Genomic DNA, 17036 nt, shown 5'->3' with positions numbered 1-17036 from the left:
CATGTTTGGCAGAGTGGAGGGGCGGTGAAGGAGAGGAAGACCTTTGGTGAGATGGATCGATTCTGTGACTGGAGCGGTGGGAATAAGTGCATTTGAGATGGCTAGGTTGGCACAGGATAGAACAGCATTTAGAGCTCTCGTACATAGGGTCGCTATGAGTCGCAAGCGACTCGATGGTACATAACAACAACAGACGGCTTATTGTTAAGTACTGTTGAGTCAATTATGACTCATAGCGACCCTATGAACAATAGATCCTTTTTTTTCCAGTATCCATAAATGCACTTTATTACACAGACCTGGAAGACAGCGAGTCACCTCCAAGACTGCCTCCTGAACAATAGATCTTAACCATGACCTATCCTGTGCTATCCTTATCCTCTCTGATAATATTTAATCCCATTGCAGCAGCTATTGTGTTGGTCCATCTCATTGAGGGTCTTTCTCTCCTTCACTGACCCTCCACCTTTCCAAGCATGATATCTCTTCTAGCCTAGTAGTAAGAAGATGCACTGCAGTCCCAAAGGCATGAGGATGGACAGTCTCCTTCCAAGCAATTAAATGCCTCTGAAAACCCACTGGAGGGTCAATTATGGGTCGGTTCCAACTTGACAGCACACACAGCAACAACATGCCTAAAGTATGTGAGATGAATCTTCTCCATCCTTACCACTGAGGAGCACTCTGGCTTCACTTTCACTAAGCCATATCTTTTTGTTCCTTTGGCAATCCATGGGACACTCAGCATTCTTCGCCAGCACCACAGCTGAAAGGCATTGTATGCATAGTAGGTGACAAGACCATGGCTTGAATCAGGCACACATTAATCTTTAAACTGACATAATTGCTCTTCGGTAATTTGGAGAGGTCCTGCACGGTCAACTGTCCCAAGAAAATAGGGTTTTTGATTTCTTTATTTATTGAAATTTAATGAAATATTATAGAGAGCTTGAATTTCTATTCATTCATTGTTGCACAGTTTCCTCCTTGCCCACCCCTCCCCCCTAGTTTGCTTTTCTTTTTGAAAAGAAAGAAAATTCCTTCATTTTTATATAGTCCCCTCCCCCAGTCCACTTTACTGTGCAGCTCCTACTCTGGACTCTTGTCATGCAAACAATACCCAATCATAAACAGTTCTTGCCCTCATCTGTTTCATACATTATTTATCTCTTCTTTTCCTAGTTACCCTCCAAACCCAGTGTCGGTCCTGTTTTATAACACTGGCATTCTGCAGTGTTTATCTTTTGTGACTAAGATACTTCACTCAACATAATGTCCTCCATGGTCACACATTTTGTATATTTCATGAGCTCATGTTTTTCATGCTGCATTGTATTCCATTGTGTGAATATACCACAGCTTCTCTATCCATTTGTTTGTTGATGGACACTTGGGTTGTTTCCAACTCTTTGCTATTGTAAACAAAGCAGCAGTTAACATAGGTGTGCACTGCTTGGGTGGCAATTCTGGTTTCTTTGGGGTATATTCCTAGCAGTGGAATTGCTGGGTCAAATGATATTTCTATTTCCAACTTTTTGAGAAAGCACCATACTGCCTTCCATAGTGGTTGTGCCATTTTACACTCCCACAACCTCACCAGCATTTGTTGTTTGCGGTTTTTTTATTTCTCTGTGTGTGTGTGTACTGTCAAATCGGATCTGACTGGTACAGGTGGAGATGGTCCCTCCTCCAGCAGAGCATCTGGTGGATTCTGCTCACCTCTGGGATTGCAGTGCAGCTTCTTGCCACTAGGCCACCACAGCTCCCCGGTCTTTTGATTTCTTGACTGCTAGTACCTATGGTGTTGATTATTGATTGTAGGTCCAAGCAAGATTAAATCATTGACAACTTTAATCTCTTCTTTACCTATCATGATGTTTCCTTTTAGTCCAGTGGTGAGGATCTGATCTCCTGCAACAAGTGCTTCAAGTCCTCCTCACTTTCAGCAAGCAAGTATCATGAACATTATTGTTGAGTCTTCCCCTGATCCTGATGCTACGCACTTCTTCATAGAGTCCAACTTCTTGTATAATTTGCTCAGAATACAGATTGAATAGGTATGGAGAGAGGATACAACCCTGACACACCCCTTTCTTAATTTTAAACCATCTAGTGTTACTTTGCTCTGTTCACATATTAAGAAGAATGGGAATTCCAGAACTAGATACTAAGACAGTATATATGTGTATTCTTATGCAAATGCCACATGGTTTTGACTATAATCCATTTTAAGATAATTTGTGGATGATGTAAAGTCGAAGTTCATTTTCTACATGCAGATTGCCAGGGTCATTTGGTGAAATGACCTTCTTCTCCACTGAATTGCCCTTGCTCCTTGTCTAATATTTGTTGAATGCATCTTGTGGGTCTATTTCAGGTTGCTGTTCTGTTCCAATGCCTTCACTGATACCACACCAGACTCAGTCCTCCAAACGTACTCTTCTTCATTACTGTGTTGGCGCAGCTTCGCTATCTGGTACATTTGTAACAGAATTGCTTTCATAAACAGAAGTTTATTCTCTTACAGTTTAGGAGGCTATGAGTCCAAATAAAGGATGCTGCTCTGTTATTGTTGTTGTTGTTGTTTTGTGCCGTCAAGTCGCTTGAGACTCATTGCCACCCTATGGACAATAGCCCTGAAACCTGCTCTATCCTGTGCCAACTTTATTGTCTGTTCAGTCACTGAATCAGTTCATCTCATTCAGAGTCTTCCTCTCTTACCCTGTCCCTCCACCCATCCAAGCATGTTGTTCCTCTCCAAGGCCTGGTCCCTCCTTGCAACATGCCCAAAGTAACTCAGACGAAGCTTCAGAATCCTTGACTCCAAGGAGCATCCTGGTCTCACCCTCTCTAGGACAAACCTGTTTATTCTCTGAGCAGTCCATGTTATGTCCAATACTCTTTTCCAGAACCACAGCTCGAAGACATCAATCCTCCTTCTATCATTCCTAGTCATTATCCAGCTTTCTGAGGCATAGCAAGTAGTTGCAAAGACTATGGCCTGGATCAAGTGTACCTTAGTCTCTAGATTGATATCATTGTTTTGAGTACTCTGGCGAGATCCCTGACAGCATACTTTCCCAATACAATTTGTCTTTTAATTTCCTGTCTGCTGGTACCAAGAGTGTTGATTGTGGAGCCAAGCAGACTAAAGCTGTTAATCTCTTCACCTTCTATCATAATGCTGCCAGTCAGCCCAGTGGTGAGAATCTTTGTTTTCTTGATGTTGAGCTTCAATCCATATTGAAAGCTACAGTCCTTGACCTTCTGCAGCAAGCACTTCAGGTCCTCCTCAGTTTCAGCAAGGAGGGTTGTGTCATCTGCATAATGCAGATTGTTAATGAGTCTTCCTCCAATCCTGATGCCACATTTCTTGTCATTAAACTCAACCTCCTGGATGATCTGTTCTGCATATAGATTGAAAAGGGTATGGAGATGTGACACATCCCTAGCATATGCCCTTTCCAGTTTTGAACCATGCAGTGTTTCCATGCTCTGTTCTGATGACTGCCTCCTGTTCCAAGTATAGGTTTCACATAAGTACAACCAAATGTTCTGGGATTCCCATTCTTCTCAGAGTCAGCCACAGTTTGTTATGATCCACACAGTCAAATGCCTTTGCATAGTCAATGAAACACAGAAAGACATTCCTCTGGTATTCTCTGCTTTCTGCCAAGATCCATCTAACATTAGCTACAATATTCCTATTACCATGGCCTCTTCTAAACCCAGCCTGCACATCTGGCAGTTCTCTGTTGATGTGCTATTCCAGTCATTTTTTGATCATTTTCAGCAGAATCTTGCTTGAATGTGATGTGAATGATACTGTTTGATAATTTCCACATTCTGTCAGGTCACCTTTCTTGAGAGTGGGAATAAATATAGATCTCTTCCAGTCAGTAGGCCAGGTTTCTTGGCACAACTTAGTGAGCACATCCACGGCAGCATCTATTTGTTGAAATATGTCAATTGGTATGCCATCAACTCCTGGGGCCTTGTTTTTGCCAATTCTTTCAGGGCAGCTTGAACTTCTTCCTTCATCACCACAGACTGTTGCTCATATGTTGTTTCATTAATTCTTCTGTGTCAACCATTGCTTCCTGGATCATTTCATATTCTGCTCAAAGCATCCTTAAGTATTGCATCTTGCTGTTTGAATTTGTTCCTCAATTCCTTCAGCTTAAGAAATGCTGAGCAGGTTCAGCCCTTTTGATTTTCTGACTCTGGCTCTTAGAACATTTCATTGTAATACTTTACTTTGTCTTCCCACACTGCTGGCTCTAGAGGAAGGCTTTCTCTTTCTGTATCTACTGGTTCCATGGGTTTCTGAACATAGGAACCTGGGTCCACAGGGTATAATGGACTTCCAGTTCTTCCTTCCTGGTAGTAGCAAAGCTCCCCTCTTCTCTGCTTGTTTTTCTCTCCTTTTTATCTCTTATGAGACCAAAACTGATATAGGCCAGATCTCAGGATAACTTCTTCTGTTGGAGAGTTGAACAATGACTAAGGATGACAGAAAAAGAATCGATGCCTTTGAGTTGTGGTCCTGGAGAAAAGTCTTGAACATACTGTGGACCACCAAGAGAACAAACAGGTCTGGCCTGAAGAGGGTGTAACCAAGGTTCTCCTTAGAGACTAGGATTTTGAAGCTCTATCTCACATACTTTGGGTACATGGCCAGGAAGGACCAATCCTTGGAGAAGGACATCATGCGTGGAAGGTTAGAGGGACAGCACAAGAGAGGAAGACTCCATAAGAGGTGTATTGACACAGTAATGGGGCAGTGCTTGTAGGTGTGTCAGAGTCAGTGAGACTGGCTCAGGATAGGGCTTTAGAGCTGTTGTACACAGGGTCGCTGTGCGTCACAGGCAACTTGACAGCATGTAACAACAACAGAGGTGTGACATCCCGCCATAAACCCCTTACACCTGATTGGTCACATCTCAGATCCCATCATGGGGAATGACTCAATGATTATAGAACTGCCTGTAATCCTTCCTCATAAACATAAGAGTCAGGCTGTACAACACACAGGATAATCATAAAATATTGAGAATCAGAGTTGAGCCAAGTGGACACTCTTCTGGGGAGATACACTTCAATCCATAACTGTTTTCTATCCTGGATGTTTTGTCTTTTCATAGAAACTTCAGCATCAGTTTGTCACTATCCACAAAATAACTTGCTGGAATATTGACTGGGAAGCATTGAATTTATAGATTGAGTAGGGATTAATTGACATCTTTTTTTAAATTTCTTTTATATTGTTTTTTGTGTGTGTACTGTCAAATCAGATCTGACTGGTACAGGAGGAGATTGTTTCCTCCTTCAGCAGAGCACCTGGTGGATTCGAACCGCACACTTCTGGGATTGCAGTGCAGCTTCTTGCCACTAGTATAATTGACATCTTAGTAACAGTCTTTTTAGAGAGTGCTTGGTCAAATTCTCCCCTTCCATGGGAGATTCCCCACCAGTGCCCCTCACTGTCTGTCTGTGGAGGGTTGTGTTTGTGTGGTGCTCAGCAGGGCTGAAACCAGACATCAGATGCAGGGAAGAGTGCTCACGTTATTAAAGCCCTGGGGAAGTTCAGTTGATGCTGATGTGCTGCACCTAGGGTAGGGAGACAGGGCAGGGACTGTGAACCTAGGAGGTTAGTCTTTTAGTACATCTGTGTCCTGGGTTATCTTCATCTGTGCTCGAGTGGGGTCCTTAAGAGGATGTGGAACATGCCCCTCACACTCAGAGGGAATGCCACTAAAAATGACCCTAAGATTTGTGGTGTCCTCCATTCAGTGCGTACTCAAGAGGGCCCACCTTTGGGTGGAGAGCAGGGTCTTCACCTTGGACAGTGGGGGAAGGGAGGAGTTGCCAGGCTTCTCCACACATTGGGGTGAGGTAGGGTTGAGAGCACATTGGCCGGCCCGTCCATGGGGTGGGGAAGTGGGAGGTGACACCAACCCTAGGGAGCTAGCTCTGTCTCAGCTTTTCATGTGAAACAGGAAGGCTGAAGGGGCCTGAACCTGAGTATTTCCCTCCCACTATGACCAGCAAACTAAACCCAGTACCTTCGAGTTCATTCCAACTTGGAGTGACCCTGCATGTCAGAGTGGGTGTCCCCTAGGGTATCTGACGCTGTAATCTGTACAGAGATGGACCATCTCACTTTTCTACCTCAGAGCAGCTGGTAGGGTCAAACAGCTGACAGGCAGCAACCTAACACTTAACCACTGTGCTTCCAACTCCTGCCACCAACAGAAAACCCATAGACTTTTTGCTTAGGACAGAGCAGAACTTCCCCTTAGGATTTCCAAGGCTGTAAACCATTAGGAAGCAGGCTGCCTCTTCTCTCTCCTCTGGTGGATTCATACCACCAACCTTTCAATCAGCAGTAAAGCACTTAAATCTGTGCTGACTTGACTCTGGTTTTCTTGAGGGCGGCCCACTGTTAGCAGAGCATTACTTCCGATTGGTTCAATCCTTCCTTCCTTGTGGAGCCCCCACAGGCAGGGAGCTGTCATCTTGGCCCCAGGGAGCTTCTGCCTTCAGTTTGTCCACACTTGATCTCCACCTGCGTGTTCCCCCCAGGCCACGGCTCTGTCTACTGCCCTCTCCAGTTTTCTGGGAGGTGATTTGTCCTGTGGCCCCAGTTCTTCAATGAGCTGTTGATCTTTATTATTTTAGGTTTTCTCTCATCTTGGTCAGGGGAGGGATGAATTCCAACCTCTTTATGTGCTAGACCGGAAACTGCTGGTCTGTATTTTTAAATTCTGGTCAAGGTTGGGGGCAAAGGGCAAGGATCAGGAAGCAAACTCCGGAACCTGGCTCAGGGGGCTGGGGGGGGAAGGGCAGAGAGCAGAGGGGCCCACCCCTCTGCCTGAGGTATAGAGTGATTGTGCTCTGAGAAGCCCAGCGATTTCGGGGTGCCACCACACCCTCAGGGCTGGCAGCTAGGGTGCAAGAGATTGTGCCTGAGACCTCTTAGTGTCTGACACCATCTGACCCCCTGGCAGGGCTGTCGAGGTTGACTTGGACCCCACAGCCTGATCCTCCATCATGATCCTAGATTGACAATTTGTTCTCTTCTTGCAGCTTTTTCGCAAGATCAGGCAAAAGAAGCAGCGGCTGATGGCAGCTCAGAGGAGCCAGAGCCCATCCAAGGAGGCAGGGACACTTCTCCACAAGAAGACCCACCTGGGGTCACCAGCCACTGTGGGCCCCCAGCGCAGCATCTACTTCTTGAGTCCACAAGAGTTCCCTGCCCGACTGGGACCTGAGTTTTTCGACCAGCCGGGGATCACTCTGGCACAGGCATTCCTGGGACAGGTAATGAACCATACAGGTGCCCATATCTGGCTCTCAGTGTTGAGTGTACACGTGAGGCCAGCAGCTGGACACCCCGGCTGTGCCCTTGTCCCTCTGGCCTGCATGCAGCTGGATCCTACATGTATTGCTGGCCCTCCTGCATCTCCCTTGGGGCAAGTCTCTCTCCAGAACCAGAGCCAGTGCTGGCCTCACTGCTGTGAGCAGAGTCTCTGTCCACTCGTCCCCTTCTACCTCAGTGACAGTAATTGTGATTTTTCACTCGAGGGGGAGGCAAGGACTGCCCTGGACCATTGCACCTGGAGTCCAGGGCCCGTCCTGGTATTGTCTGCTGTGTGGGTGATGTGCTTGTGCGCTCAGTGTTCACAGTGCACATGTCCAGGGAGGCGTGGTCATCGTGTTTGTGCACATTTGTGGTGGTATGGCTGTCGTGTGTGGGCATTCATCGCAGCGTAGTCACTTGTCTACATTCCTGCGGCATTGCCTTGCATGCGTTTTGGTGTTCATGGCGGCTTGTACCACCAGCAGCAGAGTTTTTTCTGGCTCTGACTGGAATTCCGCTTGAATGTTCTGGTGTAGAAGCCCCAAGACTGGTGTTATGGCCCCCGTAGAGATGCCATGACTGACTTTTAGGTTGAAATAGCGAAGGAATGTTGGTTTCTGTCACTAATAGGAAAACTAACACTAGTAGTTGCATGTTAAGAGAGGTCCAGACCCTAACTGGAGTGCTGGTGGAATAGCAGAGAACCAGTTTGTCCCACAGGATCCTCTAGGCTACCGAGTCAGAAACTCCTTCTGAAGTCATAGTGGGTGTGATCACATGTGAAAGGCTATGTGGAGGACAGGAGCTGGCAGTGACCGACTGTCCGGAACACTAGTGTGCAGTGACTCATGCTCAGGGTGCAAGCAGGTGGTGACCAGTTGACCTGCCGAGGGTGGGAGCACATGATGTCCACAGCCCACACATCTTGCGTTGACATCACGTGAAGATGGAGCATGAGGATCACTCACTGCTGTGGCTTAGGACACTGATTGCAATCCCTGGAGTGTAAGAGCTTTCATCCCAGTTCTTCCCTGGGTTTACTGTTTTCTTTCATCCTTCTTTCCTCACCCTTCCTACCATCTGAGATTTATTCCTGGGCAAACGCTATCTTTTTTACTTTGGTTTGTTGGTTTGTTCCCAGGAGTGTGTACTTCAAGGAGTTACTGCTCCTCTTTTAAATTCAGTGCCATTTGTAGTTCATCCCAATTCAGAGCAAGTCTCCACCAGATTTCCCAGACTGTAAATATATATATATATTTTTTTAATACTGGTTTATTTACAAAGTTCACAAACATTGTTTTTCACATCAGGTCTTTCCCCTTTCCTTCACCTCCCCACCCTTCAAATTGTGTGACCCAATGATTAACCACCCTCACCCCTTGCACATCCTCACCCTTCTGCTCCTCCCGCCCTTCCTGGTATCCTCATACTCATTCTACAATAATGGTCTTATACAGTATTTGTCCTTATGGGACTGAGTTAGTTCACTCAACATAAAGCTCTCCAGTCCCTTCCAAGTTAGCTAATGATTTACAAAGTCATTGCACCTGTGTGCTGCGTAGTATTCCATTGTGTGAGTGTACCATAGTGTCTCAATCCATTCTGTTGTGGTTGGACATTTGTGCTGTTTCCACGTGGTGATGAATAACACTGCTATGAACATTGGTGTACAAGTCTCTGTTTGTACCTCAGGTTCTCATTCTTTTGGGTTATATTCCAAACAGTGGAATAGCTGGATCATAGGAATTTCTATGTTCCTCTTTCTGAGGAAACACCAAATTTCCTTCCAGAGTGGTTGTACCATTTTATAATCCCACCATTTTCCTGTCTTGCCACATCCTCTTCAACACTTATTACTTGCTGTCCTGTTAAACTTTGCCACTGCTGCTGAGGGGAGACGGTATCTCATTGTGGTTTTGTTTTGCATCTCTCTTATTACCAGTGATTTGAGCATTTCTTCATGTGTCTGTTGGCCATCCAAATTTTCCCATGGTTTTTTCCTCATTTCATAATTAGATTATCAGTCTTTTTCTTATAGAGACCCTGTAAGAATCTGTAAACTGTTGATAGGAGACCCTTGTCTGAAATGGTATTGCCAGATGTCTTTTCCCAATTAGTAGGTTTTCTTTTCACTATGCTGGGAAAAGTTTTTTGAATCTTTTGGAGGTCCCATTCATCAATTTTATGCTCTGTAGACTGAGCATTTCTGGCTGTATTTGGCAGTCTCTTTATATCATAGACTAGGCCATCTAAGCTTGGTTCAGTTTATCTCTGATGAACTTGATGGTTTTGGGATTTAGACCCAGGTCTCTGATCCATCTTGAGTTGATTTTTGTGTATGTAGTGAGATGTGGATCCTGTTTCAGCTTTCTGCGGAAAGTAGTCCAATTTTGCCAGCACCTTTTGTTGAAGAGGTGGTCATTTCCCCATTTGGTAGGTTTTATTTCCTTGTCAAATACGGGCTGGGTCCATTTCTGCGTTCTCAATTCTGTTCCATTGGACTATGTGCATGTCATTGTACAGTACTATGCTGTTTTGGTTACTACTGCTGTGTAGTAGGTTTTGAGGTCAGGGAGTACTGTGCCTCCCATTTCATTTTTTTTTCAGAAGTGCTTTGCTTATTCGGGGTCTCTTTTCTCTCCAGATAAACTTGACAACTTCCTTTTCAGTCTTCTTGAAAAATTAATTTGATACCTGTATTGGGATTGCATTGATTTCACATGCAAGCAAGATTCAACTGAAGATTATCCAAAATGACTGGAACAGCACATCAGCAGAGAACTGCCAGAAGTCCAGGCAGGGTTTAGAAGGGGTCATGGTACTGGGGATATTGTAGCTGATGTTAGATGGATCTTAGCTGAAAGCAGGGAGTACTAGAGGAATGTCTATCTGTGTTTCATTGACTATGCAAAGGCGTTTGACTGTGTGGACCATAACAAACTGTGGCTGACTCCGAGAAGAATGAGAGTCCCAGAACACTTGATCGTTCTAATGTGAAACCTATACTTGGACCAGGAGGCCGTCATCAGAACAGAGCAAGGCAACACTGCATGGTTCAAAATTGGGAAGGGCATACGCAAGGGATGTGTCCTATCTCCATACCTTTTCAACCTGTATGCAGAACAGATTATCCGGGAGGCTGGGCTCTATGAGGAGGAATGTGGGGTCAAGACTGGAGGACGATCTATCAAAAATCCGCGTTATGCAGATGACACAACCCTGCTTGCTGAAACTGAGGAGGGCCTGAAACACCTGCTGCAGAGGGTCAAGGACTGCAGCCTCCAATATGGATTGAGGCTCAATGTCAAGAAGACAAAGATTCTAACCACTGGGCCAATTGGCGGCATCAGGATGGATGGTGAAGAGATTGAGATTGTACACAGCTTTAGTTTGCTTGGCTCCACAGTCAACAGTCTTGGCACCAGCAGCCAGGAAATTAAAAGGCACATTGCCATGGGAAAGGCTGCTGTTAGGGACCGCTCCAAAGTACTGAAGAGCAATGGTGTCCCTCTGGAGACTAAGGTGCATCTGATACAGGCCATGGTCTTTGCAATCACTTGTTATGCATCAGAGAGTTGGACAATGACCAAGGAGGATAGAAGGAGAATTGATGCCTTTGTGCTGTGGTGCTGGAGAAGAGTATTGAGAATACCACGGACTGCTAGGAAAACAAACAGATTTGTCCTGGAAAGGGTTAAACCAGGTGGCTCCGTGGAGGCAAGGATTCTGAGGCTCCGTCTAACATACTTTGGACATGTAAGGAGAGACTGGTCCTTGGAGAAGAACATCATGCTTGGGAGGGTGGAGGGACAGCGCAGGAGGGGAAGGCCCTCTATGAGGTGGATTGATTCAGTGACTGGGATAATCGGGATGGGAGTGTCAGAGATAGTATGATTGGCACAGGACAGAGCAGAGTTTAGGGCTTTTGTACATAGGGTCGCTGTGAGTCGCAAGCGACTCGACAGCACATAACAACAACAACATTGGGATTGTGTTGAACATGTAGATTGCTTTTGGTAGAGTTGTCATTTTCACAATATTGGGTCCTCCTGTTGATGAACAGGACACATTTTCCCTTTAAGTCTTTTATTGTGTTTTGAAGAAATGTTCTGTAGCTTTCTTTGTATGGGTCTTTTGTGTCTCTTATTATAGTCACTCCCAAGTATCTCAGTTTGTGGTTGGCTATTGTAAATGGTATTTCTTTCTTGGTTTCCTTCTCTGTTACTGTAGAGGAATCCCACTGATTTTTTTTTTTATTTTTTATTTTATTATTTTTGTGTGAGTGTACCGTCAAATCAGATCTGACTGGTACAGGAGGAGACTGTCCCTCCTTCCCCGGCAGAGCATCTGGTGGATTTGAACCGTGCACCTCTGGGATTGTAGTTGCAGCTCCTTACCACTAGGCCACCAGAGCTCTCCTCCCACTGATTTTTTTAATATTGATCATATGTCCTGCCATTCTACTAAATTGGTCTACTAGCTCTTAACAGTTTTGTTTTTTTGTTGTTGTTGAGTCCTTGTGGTTTTCTGTGTACACGGTCATATCATCTTCATGTAGTGACAGTTATATCTTTGGCGATCTGGATGCCTTTTTTTTCCTTCTCTTGTCATATTGCCCCAGCAAGTACTTCCAATACAATATTGAATAGAAATGGTGACAGTGGGCATCCCTGGCTGGTCCCTGTTCTCAAGGAAAATTCTTTTAGTCTTTCTCCATTAAGAATGATATTGGCTCTTGGTTTTGCATATATACTGTTTACTATTTTGAGAAAATCCTCGTCTATTCTGATTTTTCTGAGGGTTTTTCTCAGAAAGGGGTGTTGGATTTTGTCAAATGCCTTTTCTGTATCAATTGCTAAGATCATATGGTTTTTGTTATTTGCTTTGTTAATGTGGTGAATTACATTGATTGTTTTTCTTATGTTGAATCATCCTTGCATACCTGTTCTGAATCCCACTTGGTCATGATGAACTTTTTTTTATGTGCTTTTGGATTCTTCTCGCTAGGGTTTTGGTAAGGATTTTTGCATCAATATTCATGAGAGATATTGGTCTGTAGTGGGTTTTTTTGGTAATGTCTTTGCCTGGTTTCAGAATTAGGGTTGTGCTTGTGTGTTCCTTCTTTTATTTTTTTGAAATAATTTAATTGGTGATAGATCTTCCCTGAATGTTTGGTAGGATTTAGCTGTGAAGCCATCTGGTCTAGGACTTTTCTTATGCTGAAGTCTTTCTATGACCTGTTGAATTTCTTCTTTTGTGATGGGCCAGATTGTATATCTTAATGGGAGCACACTGCCTCCTCATTCTCCCTTGGAGGGACTGCTGGATTAAAACCTCCCATGTTAACAGCTCAGCATGTAACTCACTATGACTTTCCATTGTTTGGCAGAAAGCTGAGCACTAGAGGTCAGCGTTAGCCAGACCATCTAGTTCTGGTCTCAGATTTGTGGGATGTAGGTCCCCTAGTTCCTGGACGAATTGTTTCCACACATCTTTGCTTTTATTCACTCCTCTTTGCTTTACATGGGGAGAAGTGGATGTACAGAAACTGTTGGTTCCCAGAGGAGAGACGTCAACTTTCACCTCCATCTCCCCTTTCTCCTCTTTTTGGCCACTGCTTCCAGATTGCTCCCCCTTGGGTCCTTCCTTGTTTCTTCCCAGCTGTGGTACGAGCACAGGGTTCTTGGGCTGCAGCACAAGACCATGGATTGGGCTGACCTGGTCTAAGGGGGAGGTGGGCACAGGCTACAATCATGCTACACAGCCAGGGACAGGCCATTTGGCTTTGGTTCCCAGGCACACTTGGCACTCACTCCCCAAGAGATCCCTTCCCCTGCATGAGGTCTGGGCTGCTTTCCAAGGTGCCCTCCTGTTTCAGAGCCCCTGCCTTCCAGCCAGAGCCCCCAGCTAGACTTGAAACCTGTCAGTCCCCAGGGACCTGCATCTCCCTGCCAGGTCCAGATGTGGTCAGAGGGAGTGGCTGCCTGGGCGACCCTCAGCCGCCTGCATTGACCGGAAGCACTGCTTTGCTCTCCCCCACCCGCCTGCACTGACCGGAAGCACCACAGGGCAGCTGGCTCTCCCTCAGAAAGGCCCTTTGAAAGGCTCGGGAGCCTGGGCAGCCATCCAGAGCTGGCCGGCGGAAGCACGTGGGGGTCCTTTGTGGCGGCCTGGATGGCTGTGGGGTGGGGCTCCAAGTGGCTTGTCAGGACACAGTACTGCCTCTCCGTGGCCCACACCCAGCCTCTTACTAAGCATTGAGCATCCTAGTGGGAGCATGGCCTACAGGTGCTGGTTTACCGAGGGGCTGAAACCTTTGGCAGAGCTGGTGGTCAAGGAACAGACAGCTGGTAGCTCAGACCAGGAAGCAAAAGCCATGGGGGCACCTGGCATGGGATCCAGGACTGTGAGGGTGTGGGTGGGGTTGGGGTACAGCCCTCCTTGGCCCAAGCAGTCAGTGTGGCTGGCAGGTACTGGTGAGGCGGCTGGACGATGGCACAGAGCTGCGAGGCCGCATCGTGGAGACTGAGGCGTACCTGGGCCCTGAGGACGAGGCAGCTCACTCAAGAGGTGGCCGGCAGACAACCCGGAACCGTGGAATGTTCATGAAGCCAGGCACCCTGTACGTGTACATCATCTATGGCATGTACTTCTGCCTCAATGTCTCCAGTCAGGGTGAGCAGGGTGGGAGGGGCAGGGCCCAGGGGAGGGATGGGTGAGGGCTGCATGAGCAGGGTGTCAGGTACAGAAACCAGGCTGGGTGGGGATCAGGTGGAGTGGGTGATGCATAGGCCCCAGACAAGGCTGAATTGGTAAGTGAGCAAGCACTTGGCCAGGTGGGTCTATGGCACTGACCAGGGACAGGAGGGATGGATCTAGGGTTAAGACCAAACAGATGCCGTGGACTCTGGTGTCACTTGGCTTCAGGTGGACCAAGGAGGAGAGGAGAGAGAACCCACAGCAGGTGGCGCGCCAGACCACTTTCTTACAGGGCCCAGGTGACCACAGGGGACACTGTGTCTGGAGATCTAATTTTGTTAAAAGCTATGGAGTAGGGGGAGCTCTGGTGGCCTAGTGGCAAGGAGCTGCAACTACAATACGAGGCGCACGGTTCGAATCCACCAGATGCTCTGCCGGGGAAGGAGGGACAATCTCCTCCTGTACCAGTCAGATCTGATTTGACGGTACACTCACACAAAAATTTAAAAAAAAAAAAAGCTGTGGCGTTAGCAGATGCCAGGTACAGGGATCCTCTGAACTCCCTCGGGGTCCTTAATGGTCATACTTGGGGAGGAAGAAGCTGGAAGGGTCTGTGCCCCTGGCTAACAAAGTTCATTATGTGGGGGGGCTGAAATGCCATCACATCGCAGGTCCCATATCAGGTATGGTGACTCTGGTTGCCCAGCACTAGAGCAGAAGACCCTGGATTGGGCCCCATCTGAGCTACATGGACAAGCCTAACATGACTGAGCAAAGCAGAGGTCAGATGGTGGAAGCCCACCCACACCCTGCGTTGGCCCATATGTGAACTCAGGGGACCCAACTGAGAACAGTGAGGACCTCTGGCAGCGGGTTTCTGTGGCAGAAGATTAGGTTGTTGAGGTAAGGATTCACTTCCCGGTCTCAGAACTAAGCTGCTCCAAAAAGTCCAGGCCTGGGGGTGGCAGGATCCTGGGTCATTCCAATAGGAAGTGGCAGAGCACAGGGGCTGGGTTCAAAGAGGAAGGTCCACAGATCAGCTCACAGGAAGGATATCAAGGTGATAGGCTTCCTTTACTACTGGGATGTGAACACAGATGCTCTGAGGGAAGGGACCAGAGTGGGAAGGTGGGGTGGGCAGGCCAGTTGCTTCTTCACCCCTGACGTAGAAAGATGGGCATGTCTTGGAGGTTGGGGTCACATGGGGGGCAGGGTGAGTGGAACAGGATTTTTTATTCTCAGAATCTCACATTTAAAAATTGACCAGTTGAGAGTAGTCTTGAGCTTACAGGCTGGACTGGATGTTTAAGTGCTGTTTCAACCAGTCTGGTTCCCAGGTGCCATCAAGGCAGCAGTGGGTCTAAGGGCTCCCAAAGGCTAGCTGTCTCAAGCTCCGTTCTGGCCTTCCATCTGAGAGTGAGGAGTGGGCAGTACACGGGTTGGTCCAAGCCAGGTGGGTGAGTGATACACATCCAGTCTAGCCAGTGGGAGTATACAGGTTGGTCTGTGTAGTGTGTCTGTAGGGAGGGCTTGTTGGTGATCATCACACTTGTTTGATCTGTGGGAACTCGGAGGCCTTTCCCACCTCCCTGAGCAGAGAATCTGGATAGATGTTCCCTAGGTCTCTGAATCAGCCAAAGTGGGTGGAAGGGGGACATCTGAGGTTGGCCATATGAATACCCTACCTTGCGTTACAGCTGTTCCCAGTCTCTTGCACAAATGGGGCCAGCTTCCCACGTGTCCAGGTGGACTGAGCCTGGTTGGTGGGCTGGGTCCCCAAAGCTGTGGTTATGAATGGGCTCTGGGACTTTGTGGTGGTGGCTGTTGAGCCCAGGACAGTAGGTGTAGGAGTGAACAGAAGATCTGTACCCCGAGGTATCATTTGTGTGTGGGGTCAGGGTGGCTTCCTGCCTAACTAGTCCATTTGTCCTGCAGGAGAGGGGGCATGTGTCCTGCTTCGAGCACTGGAGCCCCTTGGGGGTCTGGAGAGCATGCGACAGCTGAGAACCACCCTAGGGAAAGGCACCTCTGGCCGGGCCCTCAAGGATCGGGAGCTCTGCAATGGACCCTCCAAGCTGTGCCAGGCGCTGGCCATCGACAAGACCTTCGACCAGCGGGACCTGGCCACGGACGGGGCAGTGTGGATGGAGCACGGCCCCCCGGGACCTGAGCCAGCTGTGGTGGCTGCAGCCCGGGTGGGCATTGGCCGTGCAGGAGAATGGACCCAGAAGCCCCTGCGTTTCTACATGCGGGGCAGCCCCTTTGTCAGCGTGGTGGACAAGACAGCTGAGCAGATGCAGACATGAGTGGCAGACTTTTAACTGTCTATAAACCAAATAAATTCTTTTGTTTCTAGAACAGTGGTGTCCTGGCCTGAGGCCTTCACTGTCAAGAGACTCAAACCAGTGATGCTTATGTGCAGGAGGGTGGCGTTCCATGTGTGGGGTCTCTGTGCACCAGACCCAGCCTGAATACCCTCTCAGTGCTCCTGTGGGGACCAGGGACCACCCTTCCACATGTCATGCTGTGGCTGACACCGATGATACTCAGGCCTTGGCACCCCATGTGAAGGCGCTCAGATGGGGGACAGATGCAGGAAGAGAAGGGGTTTGAGGGATGCACCACATCCCCCACCCGAGTGCTGCCTCACTGCAGCAAAGCCTGGAAGACAGCAATGACAGGGTCCTCGTGGGTGGTCACCACCAGCACACTTCGGAACTTGTCGAAGAGCATGAGCAGCTGGGAACGCCGTGTGTTCTCATTGTACATGATCTCCTCCAGGTGGTGGCGGCCCCGGAAGTAGTGCAAGAGCCTAGGGGGAAGGGGAGCTCTGGTGGCCTAGTGGCAAGAAGCTGCACTGCAATCCCAGAGGAACATGGTTCGAATCCACCAGATGCTCTGCCGGAGAAGGAGGCGCAATATCCTCCTGTACCAGTCAGATCTGATTTGACGGTACACGCACACAAAATAATAA

General features: G+C 47.6%; 2 protein-coding genes across 3 annotated transcripts in view; one reads left to right on the top strand and one right to left on the bottom strand.

Moving 5' to 3' along the window:
* The window catches only part of LOC102847768, a 32594-nt gene extending 16226 nt beyond the window's left edge, over positions 1 to 16368 (top strand). The window contains exons 4-6 of the mRNA XM_006894910.1: positions 7090 to 7323; positions 13834 to 14038; positions 15998 to 16368. Coding sequence (XP_006894972.1) covers positions 7090 to 7323; positions 13834 to 14038; positions 15998 to 16368 — 810 coding nt within the window. The remainder of the gene's footprint in view (positions 1 to 7089; positions 7324 to 13833; positions 14039 to 15997) is intronic.
* A 312-nt stretch (positions 16369 to 16680) lies between these two features.
* Positions 16681 to 17036, bottom strand: part of NPRL3 (nitrogen permease regulator-like 3 (S. cerevisiae)) — a 32120-nt gene continuing 31764 nt past the window's right edge. The window contains exon 12 of one of the 2 annotated variants that reach the window (XM_006894867.1): positions 16681 to 16874. In XM_006894867.1, the coding sequence (XP_006894929.1) occupies positions 16709 to 16874 (166 nt within the window). In that variant the 3' untranslated portion in view covers positions 16681 to 16708. The remainder of the gene's footprint in view (positions 16875 to 17036) is intronic. The other variant, XM_006894866.1, reaches the window with a different exon arrangement.

This window comes from Elephantulus edwardii, unplaced genomic scaffold, assembly GCF_000299155.1.
Source record: "Elephantulus edwardii isolate Elephantulus edwardi_28Jun2011 unplaced genomic scaffold, EleEdw1.0 scaffold00151, whole genome shotgun sequence".
Classification (NCBI taxonomy): domain Eukaryota; kingdom Metazoa; phylum Chordata; class Mammalia; order Macroscelidea; family Macroscelididae; genus Elephantulus; species Elephantulus edwardii.
This window is presented reverse-complemented; position numbering and strand designations above follow the sequence as displayed.